Source organism: Panthera pardus, unplaced genomic scaffold (genome assembly GCF_024362965.1).
Source record: "Panthera pardus isolate Hobbes unplaced genomic scaffold, ASM2436296v1 HiC_scaffold_8, whole genome shotgun sequence".
Taxonomy (NCBI): Eukaryota; Metazoa; Chordata; class Mammalia; order Carnivora; family Felidae; genus Panthera; species Panthera pardus.
In genome coordinates, this window is record NW_026527013.1 from 121,005,663 (window position 1) to 121,022,217 (window position 16,555).

General features: G+C 42.1%; 1 protein-coding gene across 2 annotated transcripts in view; it reads left to right on the plus strand.

The window, feature by feature from the left end:
- The window catches only part of PLEKHA8 (pleckstrin homology domain containing A8), a 93,120-nt gene extending 76,815 nt beyond the window's left edge, over positions 1–16,305 (plus strand). Inside the window, exons 13-14 of one of the 2 annotated variants that reach the window (XR_002078455.2) lie at positions 5,934–6,033; positions 16,182–16,305. Coding sequence is in view for 1 of the 2 variants with exons in the window: in XM_019443708.2 (XP_019299253.2) it covers positions 5,934–5,995 (62 nt within the window). In the remaining variant the exon portion in view is untranslated. The remainder of the gene's footprint in view (positions 1–5,933; positions 6,034–16,181) is intronic. The other variant, XM_019443708.2, reaches the window with a different exon arrangement.
- The last annotated feature ends 250 nt before the right edge of the window (positions 16,306–16,555 follow it).

Here is a 16,555-nt window from a genome sequence, read left to right on the forward strand (position 1 = left end):
CCGGAGAAGACATATAAATGGCCCAACTGAGCACATGACAAGAGGCCCAACTTCATTGGTCATTAGAGATATGCAAATCAAAGCAACAATGAGACATCACTTCAGACCCACTAAAATGGCTAAAATGAAAAACCAAAACAAACAAACAAAAAAACAGAAAATAACAAGTCGTGGTGAGAATAGGGAGAAATTGGAAGCTGTGCATTGCTGGTGGGAATGTAAACTGGTGTAGCTACTATGGAAACAGTTTGAGTTTCTCAAAAGCTGTCCATGGAATTACCATAAGACCCAGCGATTCTACCCGAAGGCACAGACCCAAAGAGTTCAAAGCAGGGGCTTGAAGAGGCATTTGTATGCCAATAGTTATTAAAGGTTATTCACAATAGCCAAAAGGTAGAAATAACCCAAGCGTCTATCAACAGATACGTCAGTAAACAAAATGTGTGTCTATAAAAAGAATGAATTATTCAGCCATAAAAAAGAATGATGTTCTGATACATCCTATAACGTGGGTGAATCTTGAAAACATACACCAAATAAAATAAACCAGATGCAAAAGACGTATGATGACACTCATAGGAAATATCTAGAATAAGCAAATTCATAGAGACAGAAAGTGGGTTAGAAACTACCATGAGCTGGGGAGTTACTGCCTACTGGTAACAGAGTTTCTGTTTGGGATGCTGAAAATGCTCCAGAACTAGGTATTGGTGATGTTCGTGCTACATTGTGAATGTACTTAGTGTCGATGAATTGTTTACTTAAAAATTATTAAAATTGCAAATTTACGTTACATATATTTTACCACAATCTTTAAAAATTAATAAGATAGGAGCACCTAGGTGGCTCAGACGGTTAAGCATCCAACTTTGGCTCGGGTGATGATCTCACGGTTAGTGAGTTCAAGCCTTGTGTCAGGCTCTGTGCTGACAGCTCAGAACCTGGAGCCTGTTTTGGATTCTGCCTCTCTCTCTCTCTCTCTCTCTCTCTCTGTCTCTGTCTCTCTCTCTGCCCCTCCCCCTGCTAGTGCTCTGTCTCTCTCTTTTTTTTTTATTTTCTTTAATGTTTTTATTTATTTTTGAAAGAGAGAGAGAGACAGAGCAATCGGGGGAGGGAGACACAGGATCTGAAGCAGGCTCTAGGCTCTGAGCTGTCAGCACAGAGCCTGACGGGGGGTAGAACTCACAAACTATAAGATCATGGCCTGAATTGAAGTAGGACGCTTAACCGACTGAGCCACCCAGGCTCCTCCTACCTCTCTCTCTCGAAAAAAAAAATAAATAAAAATTTAAAAAATTAATAAGGTAATATGCCAAAAATCACTTGTGAGTTGTATCATTTGAATTGTATACTTGAAGTTTACACTTTTACACTTTAAATTTTTTTTTTTTTAACGTTTACTTATTTTTGAGACAGAGAGAGACAGAGCATGAACAGGGGAGGGGCAGAGAGAGAGGGAGACACAGAATCTGAAACAGGCTCCAGGCTCTGAGCAGTCAGCACAGAGCCCAACGCGGGGCTCGAACTCACAGACCACGAGATCGTGACCTGAGCCGAAGTCGGACGTTTAACCGACTGAGCCACCCAGGCGCCCCTCACTTTTACACTTTAAATGGGTGAATTGTATGGTAAGTGAATTAGATCTCAATAAAACTGCTAGGAAAAAAAAAAAAAAAAACACACCAGTGTAGAAATTGACAAACGAATCCTAACATTTAGTGGAAATGTAAAGGACCTAGAATAACAGAACCATCTTGGAACTTAACAAGTTGGAGGACTTACATGAGCTAATTACAGGACTTTCTATAAAGGTGTAGTCATCAAGATAGTATGGTGTAAATATCCATGGAACAAGAGAGAACTCAGAAATAAACCCACACTTACACAGTCAATTCATTTTTGGCCAAAGTACCAAAGTAATTCAATGGTAAAATGAAGATCTTTTCAACAAAACGCTGAAAGGAACAAATATCTATCTATATAGGAAAAAAAAACGAACGTCGACCCATATCACACCATACCAAAAAAAACAAAAAAAACCCAAAAAAACAAAACTCAGAATAGATCATTTAACTAAATGTAAAAGTGAAAAGTAAAGGTTCTACAAGGAAACAGGACAGTATCTTTGTGAATTTGGGGCACACAAGATTTCTTAGGATGCAAAAGCACTAACTATAAATGCATGTAAATCATACTTAAATTTAAAAATTTAAGTTAAAAGCATGTTCTCAGGAGCAGCAAGGTTGAAACAGCAGAGCCAACATTAAAAGGTTGACTAACCAGATCAAAACAGCAAGTTCAAAACACATCAGTTAGGAAATACACAAAACACAACAGCGAAAGTTACAAAGGCTATGGCTGGATAACTCACCATTGAGAAAATACAAATTGGATTTTAAGAGAGTGCTAAGCATGGTTTCTTAATGTTTACTGGCTATTCACGGTTCTCCCTCTGGGTATTCCTGGTATTGTTAATGTTCATCATTTTTCTCTTGGGTTGTTGTCTTTCCTTTTTAATTCTAATTCTACTGGTTACGTGAATAGCAAATATCTTTTCTTGGATGGTGGCTTGTCTCTTCACTTTATATCTCATGCCTTTTGTTATCAGACAGGGTTTTAATTTTAATATAATCAAATGTATCTGTTTTTCCTTTATGATTTGGGCTTGTTGGGTTGTTTTAGAAGATAATTCCATATGCAAATATCACTAAAACATCATGTGATATTCTTCCCAATAATTGTGTAATTTTTCACCTTTTAGATCTTTAAGCCATCTAGATATTGTCTGTGTATAGAGTGTGGTTTGGATTAATTTTATCTTCTCTTTGTGGAGAGACACTTGACTCAGGACAACTGGAGCAATCCTTTTCCTGTAATTTAAATGCCATGGGGGTATCTGGGTGACTCAGTCTATATTACGTGTCAGACTCTTGATTTGGGCTCAAGTCACGATCTCATGGTTCGTGGGTTCAAGCCCCGTGTCGGACTCTGTGCTGGCAGCTCGGAGCCTGCTCGGGATTCTCTCTGTGTCCCTTCCTCCCCTGCCCCACCTCTCTCTCTCACAAAAATAAATAGATGGACTTTAAAAAATAATAATAAGTGCCACTACTATCATATGTAAATGAGTTTAATTCTAGACTCTTCTATTCCATTTGCCTAATTATCTCTGGGCTGATACCACACTATTTTTTAAATTTTTTATTTTTTAATTTACTTTGAGAGAGAGACAGGGAGTGCATACGTGTGGCAGAGTGGCAGAGAGAGAGGGAGGGAGAGAGAAAGAATCCCAAGCAGGCTCCAGGCAGTAAGCAGAGAGCCCCATGTAGAACTCGATCCCAAGATCCTGGGATCATGACCCGAGCAGAAATCAAGAGTCAGATGCTTAACCAACTGAGGCACCCAGGGGCCCCATGCTATTATTTAAAGAGGATCTTGATATCTGTTTGGAATCAGTTTCCTCCATTCTGCTCACATACCTCTTGTGTTTCCTCTTAAAATGAGTTTTGACTATTCTTCCCCTTTTAATCTTCTGTATGAATTTACAGATCATCTTGTCAGGTTCTGAAACATAACCTTGTTAAAATATATCGTAATTATACTAAATTCATTAGACTGATTTGGGGCTTACAAAATTGTTACTGTTGGGGCGCCTGGGTGGCTCAGTCAGTTGGGCGTCCGACTTCAGCTCAGGTCATGATCTCACAGTCCGTGAGTTTGAACCCCGCGTCGGGATCTCTGCTGACAGCTCAGAGCCTGGAGCCTGCTTCGGATTCTCTGTCTCTCTCTCTCTCTGACCCTCCCCCATTCATGCTCTATCTCTCTCTGTCTCAAAAATAAATAAACATTAAAAAAAATTGTTACTGTTATTATAAAATTGTATCTTCCCATCAATAAATATGGTTTATATTTTCATCTATTTAGCTATTCTACTATGTCCTTCAATAAAGTTTTGTATTTTTATTTATAAAAGCCTTGTACATCTCTTATTATATTTATTCCTAGGACCTTATATTTTATTGCTGCCATTGAAAAATACGTCTCTTAAAAATCACATTTTATAACTTGTGTTGCTGGTGAATAGTAATGTTGCTGATTTTACATATTTTTTTACATTCTGCAACCTCAATAAACCCTTATTTCTAGTAGTTTGTATCTTCTTTTTACTTTTTAGTTTTTTTCCTTTCCATTCTTTATAACTTTTATTTCTTTTTCTTGTCTTATCATGCTAGTGAAACACTCCAGTACTGTGTTGAAAGAAGGGGCAGTAGAACAAATCTCTGGTTCCTGATCACGAAGGGAGTACTTTTAACATTTCACAATTATACAAGATTTTTGCTGTATAATTTTGAAAATCGCTATAATTTTGGTAGCTACCATTTACCAGCGTAAGGAAGTTGTGCTTTTTTTGGAGTTTGCTGTGAGTATTAATAATGAAACAATGTTGCATATTATTAAAGTGTTTTCTACATTTATTGAGATAATCATATGGTTTTCTCCCTTAACAAGTGAATATGTAAGTCTCACTAATAGGCTTTCTAATTTGAACCCTCTGTGCATTCCTAGGATAAATCCAACTTGGTAACGATGTATTTTGTAAAAAATATTTATTTATTTATTTTTGAGAGACAGAGAGAGAGAGAGAGAGAGAGAGAGAGAGCAGGGGAGGGGCAGAGAGAGGGGGAGAGAGAATCCCAAGCAGGCTCTGCACTGTTAGCTCAGAGGCCGATGCAGGGCTCGAACCCATGGACTGTGAGATCATGACCTGAGCAGAAATCAAGAGTTGGATGCTTAACCGACTGAGCCACCCTGGTGCCCCCGTAATGATATATTTTTGATAGACATTTCTGGATTCAGTTGACTAATGTTTTATTTAGGATTTTTGCATCTCCGTTTCAAAGTAAGATTAGCCTTTAATAATTAGTTTCTCATCCTGCCCTTATCTAATTTTGCCATCAGAATTATTTTTACTTCATAGAATGAAGTGGGCAGTGTTCCCTCATTTTAATATTTTTTGGAACAGTTTGTTTAAGATAACGATACATGTTCTTTGAAGTTTGGGTCTGACTGGTAAAATCTTCTGAGCTTAATGGCTTGTTTTACTTTATTTTATTTTTGAGGGAGGAGGGTGGATTTTAAAACTCCTGATTTGGGGCGCCTGGGTGGCTCAGTCGGTTAAGCGTCCGACTTCGGCTCAGGTCACGATCTCGCGGTCTGCGGGTTCGAGCCCCGCGTCGGGCTCTGGGCTGACGGCTCAGAGCCTGGAGCCTGCTTCCGATTCTGCGTTTCCCTCTCTCTCTGCCCCTCTCCCGTTCATGCTGTGTCTCTCTCTGAAAAATAAATAAACGTTAAAAAAAAAAAATTAAAAAAATAAATAAATAAAACTCCTGCTTCAAGGTGTAAATGTAACCAAACTTATATTTCTTCTTGAATAGTTTTATTAAGTTATATACATATTTTTAAAACCGCATTTCGTGTATGTTGTGGATTAACTGGTTCCGAATGTCAAGTAGAGGTGTGCACAGGTGACCCTGAGAGCTGACTCTGGGTAGCGTAGACAAGAAGCTGGCCAGCACTGGCCCCACCGTCTCCTAGAGGAAGGGGTAGCACCCATATTCGGCTTCCCACAGGACCAGGAGCTCCCTTCCCTTGGGTCCCCACAGCACCTGCCGCCCTGGTCTCCAGGTGCTGGCAACTGGTTTCCTCAGCAACTGCTATAAACATCAGTCTGCCAAGCAGTCTGTTTGCCTCCCATCGACAAGCTCATCACCCAGGTCCTGACACGACTCCCTACAGCGATAGGAGGACAGTGAACCACGTATCTTGTCCACCATCTTCTTGTCAAGACCACCATCTTGTCAAGACCACCATCTTGTCTCTTCTGGCTGACCCTTCATTCTGACCCTATCTTGTCTCCTCTTCTGCCCCCCCAACAGAGCCTGTTCCTGATCTCGATCTGTGTCGCATTATGAAATTCATCCTGAGCCCCGAGACCTGATAGGGTGACCGGGAAGGAACCTACCTTGCACAGCACTGGTACGTAATTGTTCTTAGTATCATGGTTACATCTCCGCCATTTTGTAGTTTATATCCCGTGTGTCAGTTGTAGTTATTTATTTGTGCCCCCTCTCTCTCTTCCTCCCTTTTTCTCTGACTCGCTGCGTCAGGTGCACTAAAGGTTTGCCATGGTGGTTTCTTACTTTGATTTTGGAGTCATTTCAGATTTACGGAAAAGATGCAACGATAATCCAGAGTTCCTGTATTACCTTCACTCATCCTCCCTAATGTTAGCATTGCACCAAACCATGAGCATTTGTGAAGAAACTAACATTAGTACAATTGCCTTAGTACAACACATTAACTACAGTACAAACATTATTCAGATTTTGACCAGTTTTTTTTCCCGCTAATGCCTCTTTTCTGCTCCTCGATCCGATCCAGAATACCACACTGCATTTGATGTCGTCTGATTTAATTTTTCAAAAAGCAATTGCATTGGATAAAACTTACGCACCATAAAGTTTGCCCGTTTAAAGTGTACAAGTCAGTGGTTTTTATTATATTGACAAAGCTGGGCAGTCCCCACCGTAGTCTAACGTTAGAACATTTGCATCATCCCAAAAAGAAACGCTGTACCCAGTAAGCAGTCACTCCCCATTCCACCCTCCTTCAACCCTGGGCAGCCAGTAATCTGTTTTCTGTCTCCCTGCATTTTCCTATTTTGGACCTTTCATATAAATGGGATCATACACTTTGTGGTCTTTTATGACTGGCTTCTTTCACTGAGCATGTTTTTGAGGTCCATCCATATTGTCGTGTATATCGGTATTTCGTTCTGCTTTATTGCTGACAAGTACTCTGGTGTATGGATATAGATTTTATTTACCCACTCAGCAGTTGGTGAGCATTTGAATTGTTTCCACTCTGTGGCTGTTGTGAATAATGCTGCTACGAGTATTCATGTAGGAGTCTTCGTGAGGCACATACGTTTTCGTTTCCCTTGGAAATGTACCCGGGAGCAGAACTGTTTGGTCCTATGGTAACTCCGTGTTTAACATTTCAAGGAGCTGCCAAGCTGTTTCCTAAACTGGTCACACCGTTTTGGTTTTTTTTTTTTATTTTTTTTTTTTTCAACGTTTATTTATTTTTGGAACAGCGAGAGACAGAGCATGAATGGGGGAGGGGCAGAGAGAGAGGGAGACACAGAATCGGAAACAGCCTCCAGGCTCCGAGCCATCAGCCCAGAGCCTGACGCGGGGCTCGAACTCACGGACCTCGAGATCGTGACCTGGCTGAAGTCGGACGCTTAACCGACTGCGCCACCCAGGCGCCCCAACCGTTTTGGTTTTTTAATCCACCAGTGTATGAGGCTTCCAATTTCTCCACCTCCTCACCAGCACTTATTATTGTCTGGCTTTTTAAAAAATTATTATAGGGGCGCCTGGGTGGCTCAGTCGGTTGGGCGTCCGACTTCGGCTCAGGTCATGATCTCGCGGTTTGTGAGTTCGAGCCCCGCGACGGGCTCTGTGCTGACAGCTCAGAGCCTGGAGCCTGTTTCGGATTCTGTGTCTCCCTCTCTCTCTCTGCCCCTCCCCCATTCATGCTCTGTCTCTCTGTCTCAAAACTAAATAAACGTCAAAAAAAAATTTTTTTTTTTTAAATAAAAAATTATTATAGACAATGTAGTGGGTGTGAAGCGGTAACTTGTGGCTTTGATGTGCATTTCCCTAATGACTGATGGTGTTGAGTACCTTATCAAGTGCTTATTGGCCATTTGTACATCTTCGAAAGGGAAACCTCTGTTCGTATTCTTTGCCCAACTTTTCAGTCATTTATTTTCATATTATTGAGTTGTAAGAGTTCTTTATATATTCTGGATACAAGTCCCTTTTCAGATATATGACTTTTAAATATTTCTCACTTTTAAATGCGTTGTCATTTTACTTTTTGATGATATCATTTGAGGCACAATTTTTTTTTTTAAATTTTGATGAAGTCCAATACATCAAATTGTTCTTTTATGGCTTGTGCTTTTGTTACTGTATCTAAGAAGACATTGTCTAAGATCGTGAAGATTTACTCCTGTGTTTTCTTCTAAGAGTTTTATATTTTTATGTATGATCCATTTTAAATTAAAAATTTTTAATGTTTATTTATTTTTTGAGAGAGAGAGAGCATGAGCGGGGAAGGGGCAGAGAGAGAGGGATACACAGAATCTGAAGCAGGCTCCAGGCTCTGAGCTGTCAGCACAGAGCCCGACGCGGGGCTCGAACTCACAAACCGTGAGATCATGACCTGAGCCAAAGTCGGCTCCTTAATCAACTGAGCCACCCAGGCGCCCCTCTGAGAGCCTATTTTTAAATTAATGGATCTAGGAGATATATATATATATATATATATATATATATATATATATATGTTATTTATTTAGAAAATATATGTAATATATTATTTAGTGTTTCTGCTGACTCATGGAGGATGTTCCCTTTCATCGTTTGTGAGCTCATCTTCACAGGAGACTGTTTTTTCATGAGAAGCCCCTGTGGCCTGGGTTTTGGGTGTATCCTTCAAGAGCTGTTTTGCAGAGAGATCACCATACCTGTATTACCTTTTTGGGCATTTATCATCGTGGATCCTGGATCACCTGCAAATTTGAACCTCCAAGTTTGGGGTGGAAACAAATGTGGAGATTTGCTTTCTCAGAAATAAAAGTGGGGACATTTTTCCCACTCGAGCCAAAGCACACAAATACCTGTCTGTCTCTCTGTGCATGTTTTTTAGATCCATGTTTTTTCGAATCTACTCTTCCGGTAAAACACAGCCCTTTAAAAACTTCTTTATTCAGGGATCCCAGGCCTAACCCCACCAGCATACCCCAATCACTCACTTTCCTCTTTGTTGCTGACATGCTCGGGCCTTCCTGTCTCTCTTGCCAGTGCATTCACGTATTTAAAACAATTTTGCTGTATTGTAGCAAGCATTTCTAGACAATGTGGCAGGAGAGCTTTTAGGTTTTTTTCCTCTCATCTTATCTTATGAGATTTGGAAGCCTTGTTCTAGCCTTTCAAAAGTATGATGTAATCATTTTCTCTTTATAAGAATAATCAAAAATTGAAGATGTGTATAAAAGTATTAGGAAGAAAACATAAGCTCCTCGTGATACCATTACGTAGAAGTGACCACTATTCGGGTGCCTGGGTGGCTCAGTCGGTTGACGTCCAACTCTTGATTTCAGCTCAGGTCATGATCCCAGGTCATGGGATCGAGCCCCACATCAGTCTCTGTGCTGAGCATGGAGCCTGCTTAAGATTCTCTCTCTGTCTCTCTGTCTCTCTGTCCCTCTGTCTCTCTCTCCCCCTCTGTCTCCCTCTCTCCCTTCCCTGCTCACACTCTCTCTAAAATATAAATACATACATACATGAATGGAAGAGACCAGTATTTATGTGTTTCCTTCTTTCCTTCTTATATATGTCTAGATACACCTTCACACATATGGACATGTATGTCTGTTTTTGTTACATAGCTGGATACATACATGTACATGTGTCTGTTACTTTTTCACCTGATATTGTGTTGCATTTCTGTTGAATCACTAAAATTCATTAAACTTCCTTTTCTGTACCCTTTGCTCTAGAAATAAAACAATGGAACACCTCCTTTAAAAACCCTATAATCCTAACTCACTTTATGCCACCGACAAATGCTTTGCATTTAAAGCTAGTTAATGTATCTCCCTCCCGGAACTGATTTTCATTGACTATTCTGGATAACTAGTTATATTCTGAATATTTTGTCTGGTCTCCAATTTGCTGCAGTCAAATCTCAGACGCTCCCCCCTCTAGGTTTCTTGTTGAAATTGTTCTCTTAGTGAAGGTTGGAATGTCTTTAGTGGACCCCCCCCCCCCCAACCTCAACCCAGTTGCTCTCTATGAGAGGATGGAACTTACTAGCAAGACTCTCCATGGGCAGGGTATAAAGACGGTCTGAAACCCAAGTTGGGAATATGGCAAAGTATGCTTGATAGAATGCCATATTCCCCTCCTCTCCTTCCAAAATAGTTCAGCTTCAGGGGGACGGGCATTGTGTTCCACTTGGTCTTATGAATAGAGATCTAACTGTGGCATAGCCTTTCCATCTGCCTTCCCAGCATCCATGCCCCGGTTGACATGATTGTGGAAGGCAGGCTGCCCATTACAGAGGAGATAATCCTGGAAACTGTAAGGGGCAGGTAGGGTGGAAGGAGAGAAAACATTCTTGGGAGACCATGGTTTTCACCCCACAACCGACAAGAAATCGACTCACACTCTATGCAACACGAAGAAATGTGCATTTCCTGGGCCCTTCCCAGTCAAGTCAGAGCTATGCTATGTCTCAGCCAAAGGGATTTCAGTTCCAGATTGGGTTCTTGAAACTCAAATTAGTTCCAAGTTAGATTCTTTGGTATTTCCAGTAGAAACAATAGTCTTGAAATCCAACACTTGACTTTTAACAGCCAGGATTTATGAGAGGAAAAAAAAAAGTATTTCAAGTTTCAAAAGGCTGTCCCCTAAAAAGACCAGAACAAAAAGTCTGTGCAGTCAACAGGATATTAGAAAGAAATTAGAAGAATAATTGGATGGCTCTATTTCCCGCAGATTAAAGATCATCCAGACTTTAGTCAAAATCATTTTATTAAGATAAAAAGATATATTGGGACGCCTGGGTGGCTGAGTCAGTTGAGCGTCCGACTTTGGCTCAGGTCATGATCTCACAGTCCGTGAGTTCGAGCCACGCGTCAGGCTCTGTACTGACAGCTCAGAGCCTGGAGCCTGCTTCAGATCTGTGTCTCCCTCATTCTCTGCCCCTCTCCTGCTCATGCTCTCTCTCTCTGTCTCAAAAATAAATAAAAACATTAAAAAAAATTTTTTTTAATGTAATAGTTGAGGGGCGCCTGGGTGGCTCAGTCGGTTAAGCGTCCGACTTCAGCTCAGGTCATGATCTCATGGTCCGGGAGTTCCAGCCCCGCATCGGGCTCTGTGCTGACAGCTCAGGGCCTGAAGCCTGCTTCAGATTCTGTGTCTCCCTCTCTCTCTGCCCCTTCCCTGCTCATGCTCTGTCTCTCTCTGTCTCAAAAATAAACACTAAAATTTTTTTAAATAAATAAATAAAATAAAAAGATATAAAAAGAGTCAGATCCTGGTGAGTTCCTAAAAGGGGCACAATAATGTCTGTCAGCAGCCAAAGAGCAGTCATGCAGAAGACGGTGGGTGGAGGGTGGCCTGGCAGGACATGGTGAGAAGGGATCAATGGAATTCATCACGCCTCAGTTACACCTCTCTCTAGGGGGATGGGACTGACTGAATGCCTCCCCTGAAGCCAGAGTGCCCAAGATGTCTGAAGGTGACAGTATGGAGAGACAGAAGTGTATGAGGATATCCTGAATTGAGTGAAACCTAAAATCCTGGACAATGCCGAAATGCCCGAGTTTATCTGGAGCTTACTGGATTGCTTTTCTGCCATCAGGCAGAACGAGGGCTCAAAATTTAATTGTGCTACAGGGAAATAAAGTTCAATCGCTTGTGCATTTGAGTTTGTGGCCTACGCAGAACTTGCCCACCAAACTTTAAGGAGCAACATGAGGGAGTTCATTATAAGCCTGCAGGTGGGTGTCTCGTGGAATCCAAGGGGGGAAATGTGAGCTGGGCTCAGAAAGGACTAGAGATGGAAGCTGGAAATTCATCAGGGTCCTTTCTCAGCTCCCATTCTACTTCTCTCTGCATATCTACTTCCCTCTTCTCTCTTCGAGGATCAGCTTTCTCCACTTCCCCATCCATATGCCAGAATATGGCGGCATCTAGAGCCCAAGTTATGCGACAGGTGTAGCCACACACAGATTCCAACTTTCGGTCTCTTGGTCTCAATTCCGAATTCTTGCACAAGAATCTAAATGGCCTCCTTTAGCTCCATTGTCTGTCTCCCTCAATTCAATCAACAGTGACTGGAGGGGCAGTGGCCAGTGGCACAAACCTGACGGGAGATCCATCACCTCGGTTCAGAGCTCAGTCCTCAGGCAGTTGGAGATGGTGGTGGGCTGGGAAGATGCTCCAAAAGATGATGACTTCTCACTCACTGTGAGGCTCATGCCTCACTTTCCCCATCTACAAACTAAGAGGAATCCTACCTATAATATCCCCTGCTTGTAGTGAAGGCAGAGGGAACTAACACGTACTGGCTTCTCTTCATGTACCAGCCACTGTAGTAAGTTAGCCAGGTTATCTTAGCTGCTCCTGGAAACAACTCTAAGAGGCGGGCATTTCCCGCCCCCCCCCCCATCTTTATAGGGAAGGAAATTGATACTCACAGAGGCTAAATCTCATAGCTGGTCACTTGCCGAGCTCAGATGCAAACCGAGGCGCAGCCAGTGCGGAGGCGGGGGAAAGAGCTCTTTGTAAGACTGAGATGACACCTGGAAGCTGTGCATTACATTCCCGGCTATTGATCAATTGCATGGGACAGTACCTTACACGTAGTAACCGCTCAGAATTAGAAGTCTCATGAATGAGAGCACCTGACCCTTCAATTACAGCAGAAGTCGTATCACCCTGGCGTGTTCAGCTTATACACTTACCTACCAAACACTTCTGGGAAGTGGGCTCCCATCTGCCTTAAGGGTCTTCTGCCAAGACACATTGGATTAAAAATGAAAAGAGATGAAAACAGCAGCAGATACCTGTTTTGACTGTCATTGATGTTCAGCCACCTTTTGGTGCCACAGTGCAATGGATTAAAGAGCTTCTAAAGCTGCCATCGCTGCTTCTTGTTGAGGTGTGAATTTTCCAGCTTCTGGGCCTGTTTTCACAGAGTCTTTAGAATGTATCCATGTGCTCTGATCTGCTGACCTTCTGAAGCTAAATATAACTCTTTTTGATTGGTGCTGAGCCCATGCACAGAGCTCAGAGTCTCCGCGTAAATGTTTGCTGAATGAAAGGTTTGTCAAGGGGTAATGATTAATCACCTACTGTATTCTCAGCCCTGAGAATGTTAAACCCTAAGAAAACAATGCATGCCTCTGAGAGCAAACAATCTTTTCTGCGCAATCAAAAACCTAAGAAACCAATTAGTAGGGCAATGCAAATCAAAGCCACAGTGAAATACCTCTTCATACTCACTGGGATAACGATACTGAAAAAAAAAAGGGAGGAGGTGTGGAATTAAGGGTTGTCAAGGATGTGGAGGAATTGGAACCCTTATACATTGCTGGTGAGAATGTAGAACGGGGCAGTCACTGTGGAAAACAATTTGGCAGTTCCTTAATAAGTTGAACACAGAATTACCAAGTGACCCAACAAGTCTACTCCTACCCAGGTATACACCCCAAAGAATTGAAAACAGGTGTTCAAACAAGAGCTCACACGAATATTCACAACAGCCCTCTTCCCTGCAGCCAAGAGGTGGAAACCACCCAAATGTTCAGCAGCTGTGAATGGATAAACAAAATGTGGTATATCTAGGTGGCTCAGTCGGTGGGCCTCAGACTCTTGATTTCACCTCCGGTCATGATCTCACAGTTCATAAGATCGAGCCCCGCATCGGGCTCTGTGCTGACAACACGGAGCCTGCTTGGGACTCTCCCTCCCTCCCTCTCTCTCTCTCTCTCTCTCTCTGTCCCTCTCTTCCTCTCTCTCAAAACAAATAAGCAAACTTTTAAAAATGTGGTATATCTATACTATGGAATATTATTCAGCCATAAAAAGTAATGTAATACTCATACAGGCTCCAACGTGGACAATAATGCTGTGCTAACTGAAAAAAGCCATATGCAAAAGGCCACATATTATATGATTCCGTTTCCATGCAATGTCCAGATCGATTTCTTTATATATATAATATAAGCTTAAAGACTGTAAAAGCTATGACCAGACATGAGAATGTCAGTGTCACACACGTTGTCATTCTGCATGGGTATTCCATCAGATGGCCTTTCTTCTAAGAGGGAGAATCAGGACACATTAGCCTTGGAGCTGCTGTTGGAAATCGGTCCATCTGCTTATTCTAATTGAGTTCAGAAAAGAAATACCACCAGATCCACGTATTGATATATCAGTAACTTCATTGCCAAATGTATGCACAAGACCCTAGAACTATTTATGTGTTATACTTTGGGCTACACTTCCATTGTCTTTTTTAAAATAGTGTTATTACGACTCACGGTCCGTCTCCTGTACTCTATGAATCCACCCCCTTCCAAGAAGACTTTTGAATCATGTTCATTTATCTAAGAGCCTTATAATCGGGAAGTTCTTTTTTCCTTTTTTTATTATTGAAGTATAATTGATGTATCACATGATGTTCGTTTCAGGTGTAAAACATAATGATTTAATATTTGGATACATGGCAAAATGATCACCACAGTAAGTCTAGTTAACATCAATCACCACACACAGTTACCTTTGTGTGTGTGTGTGTGATGAGAACTTTTAAGATCTACTCTCGTACGGCACCTGGGTGGCTCAGTGGGGTGAGCATCCCACTTCAGCTCAGGTCATGATCTCATAGTTTGTAAGTTCAAGCCCCGGTCGTGCTCTGTGCTGACAGTACAGAGCCTGCTTGGGATTCTCTCTCTCTCTCTCTCTCTCTCTCTCTCTCTCTCCCCCCTCGCTCTCTGCCCCTCCCCCACTCATGCTTTTTCTTTCTCTCTCTCTTTCTCAAAATAAATGAAGAAACTTAAAAAAAATCTAGTCTCTTAACAGCTTTCAAATGTACAGTATAATATTATTAACTGCAGTCACCATGCTCTACATTACATCTCCAGGACTTACTTATCTTAAGACGGAAAGTTTGTACTTCTGATTGCCTTCACCCATTTTGCTCATTCCTCTACCCCCTGCCTCTGGCAGCCACCAATCTGTACTCTCTGTCTACGAGTTGTTTTGGGGAAGGAGGTTGATCCCACACACAAGCAAGATCATACTGGAACTTGTCGTTTTCTGTCTGACTTATTTCACTTAGCGTAATGCTCTCAAGGCCCATGCATGTCGTCACGAATGGCAAGATTTTCTTCTTTTTTTGTGGCTGAATAATATACCGTGTCTTCTTTGTCTATTCATCCGTCAGGGGACACGTAGGTTCCTTTCATGTCTTGGCTATTATAAATAATGTTGCGAAGAACGTGAAGGTGCAGAAGCTTTTTAAGTTAGTGGGGCTTTTTCCTTTCCAATAAATATCCCGAAGTGGAATTGCTGGATCATACGGTGGTTCCATCTTTCATTTTTTAAGGAACCTCCGTACTGCTTTCCACGGTGGCGGCACCAATTTACATTCCCACCAAAAGTCCCCGCCCCTTTTCTCCACGTCTTTGCCGATGCTTGTTATTCTTGTCAAGTTCTTTCTTATAGCGGTTGTTCCTCGCACTTGTCTGTATAGAAAAATTACCCTGACCGTTGAAATAGATCATTTGGGGGGTATCTTGCCAGCTCAATAACCACCTTTCATTGAGGGTGTCTCCATCTTCATGTGCCAGCTATGCTTGTAATTGATGACCCTGTGCCGTGAATGGACACCTGACCTGAGGTGAAGCAATCAGATTGGAGTTGGCATTCAGAGATGAATGAATGACTCCCTTTCAGGTGAAATGGGGGTTATGGAAAACGATGAGCAGAGGCTGCCATCATGGAAAGCCATTCTCATCCACATCTAACTAGAGAGAAAGTGGACATTTAAAGAGAAGGGAACAGATGTGCAAAGTCAGAGGGGGAAAGCCATCTGGCCAGAGAGAGAGAATGAGGTGGAGGCAGGGAGGGGGAAGGGAAGAGGGAGAGGGAGGGAGGAGGAGGGAAGGGAGAAGGCAGACCGAAGGAGAAGGAGGGAGGAGGAGGGAGGAGGGAAGGAGGGAGAGAGAAATTAATAGTTCCTGGTAGTTTTCCAGTTCCTGGTTATCAGGAGCTCTACTCTTGCCCTTGGGTTCTGCAAGATACTCAGGATTTTTACAGACATTCTCCTGCCATTTTATTCTTTTGCTTAAGCTAGCGTGAATGAGCTTCTGTTATTGATGAACAGCAGACAGTTGAGTAAGACTGCTAAAACCCACTTCTCCACCTGGTTTTGAGCCCCCAAACAAAAGAACAGACCTTGACTCTTTCTGAATTAATGAAACACGGTTATAGATATTCGGAGGTGGACTCATCTATTCCACATTCATTTTACAGATGAAATAGCGGTGTCTGAGGAAGTGAAATCGCCCAAACCTTTCCACCGCATCACGAATCTTGGCTGTGATCTAACAGCTACTTTCCTGGCATTGTAACTGAGGACGTGCACGCTCTCCCAGGCAAGGCTGGGACACAGCACACTCTGTGATGTCATCCCGATCATGGGTCATGGATCGTTGTATCTCATAAGAGATCCGTCTGCTGCTAGCATGACAGCGGCTTCTGGTTTAGCAAATTACCTGGATACACGCCTTTTCCCAGAGGGAATCCACACCCTTGTAGGAGTTCTGGAGTAATGCTCTCAGGACCCCTCTCTAGAGGATGAGCCACTTCAATGGGGTCCTAACAAGCCTCAACAGACAAATAAAATA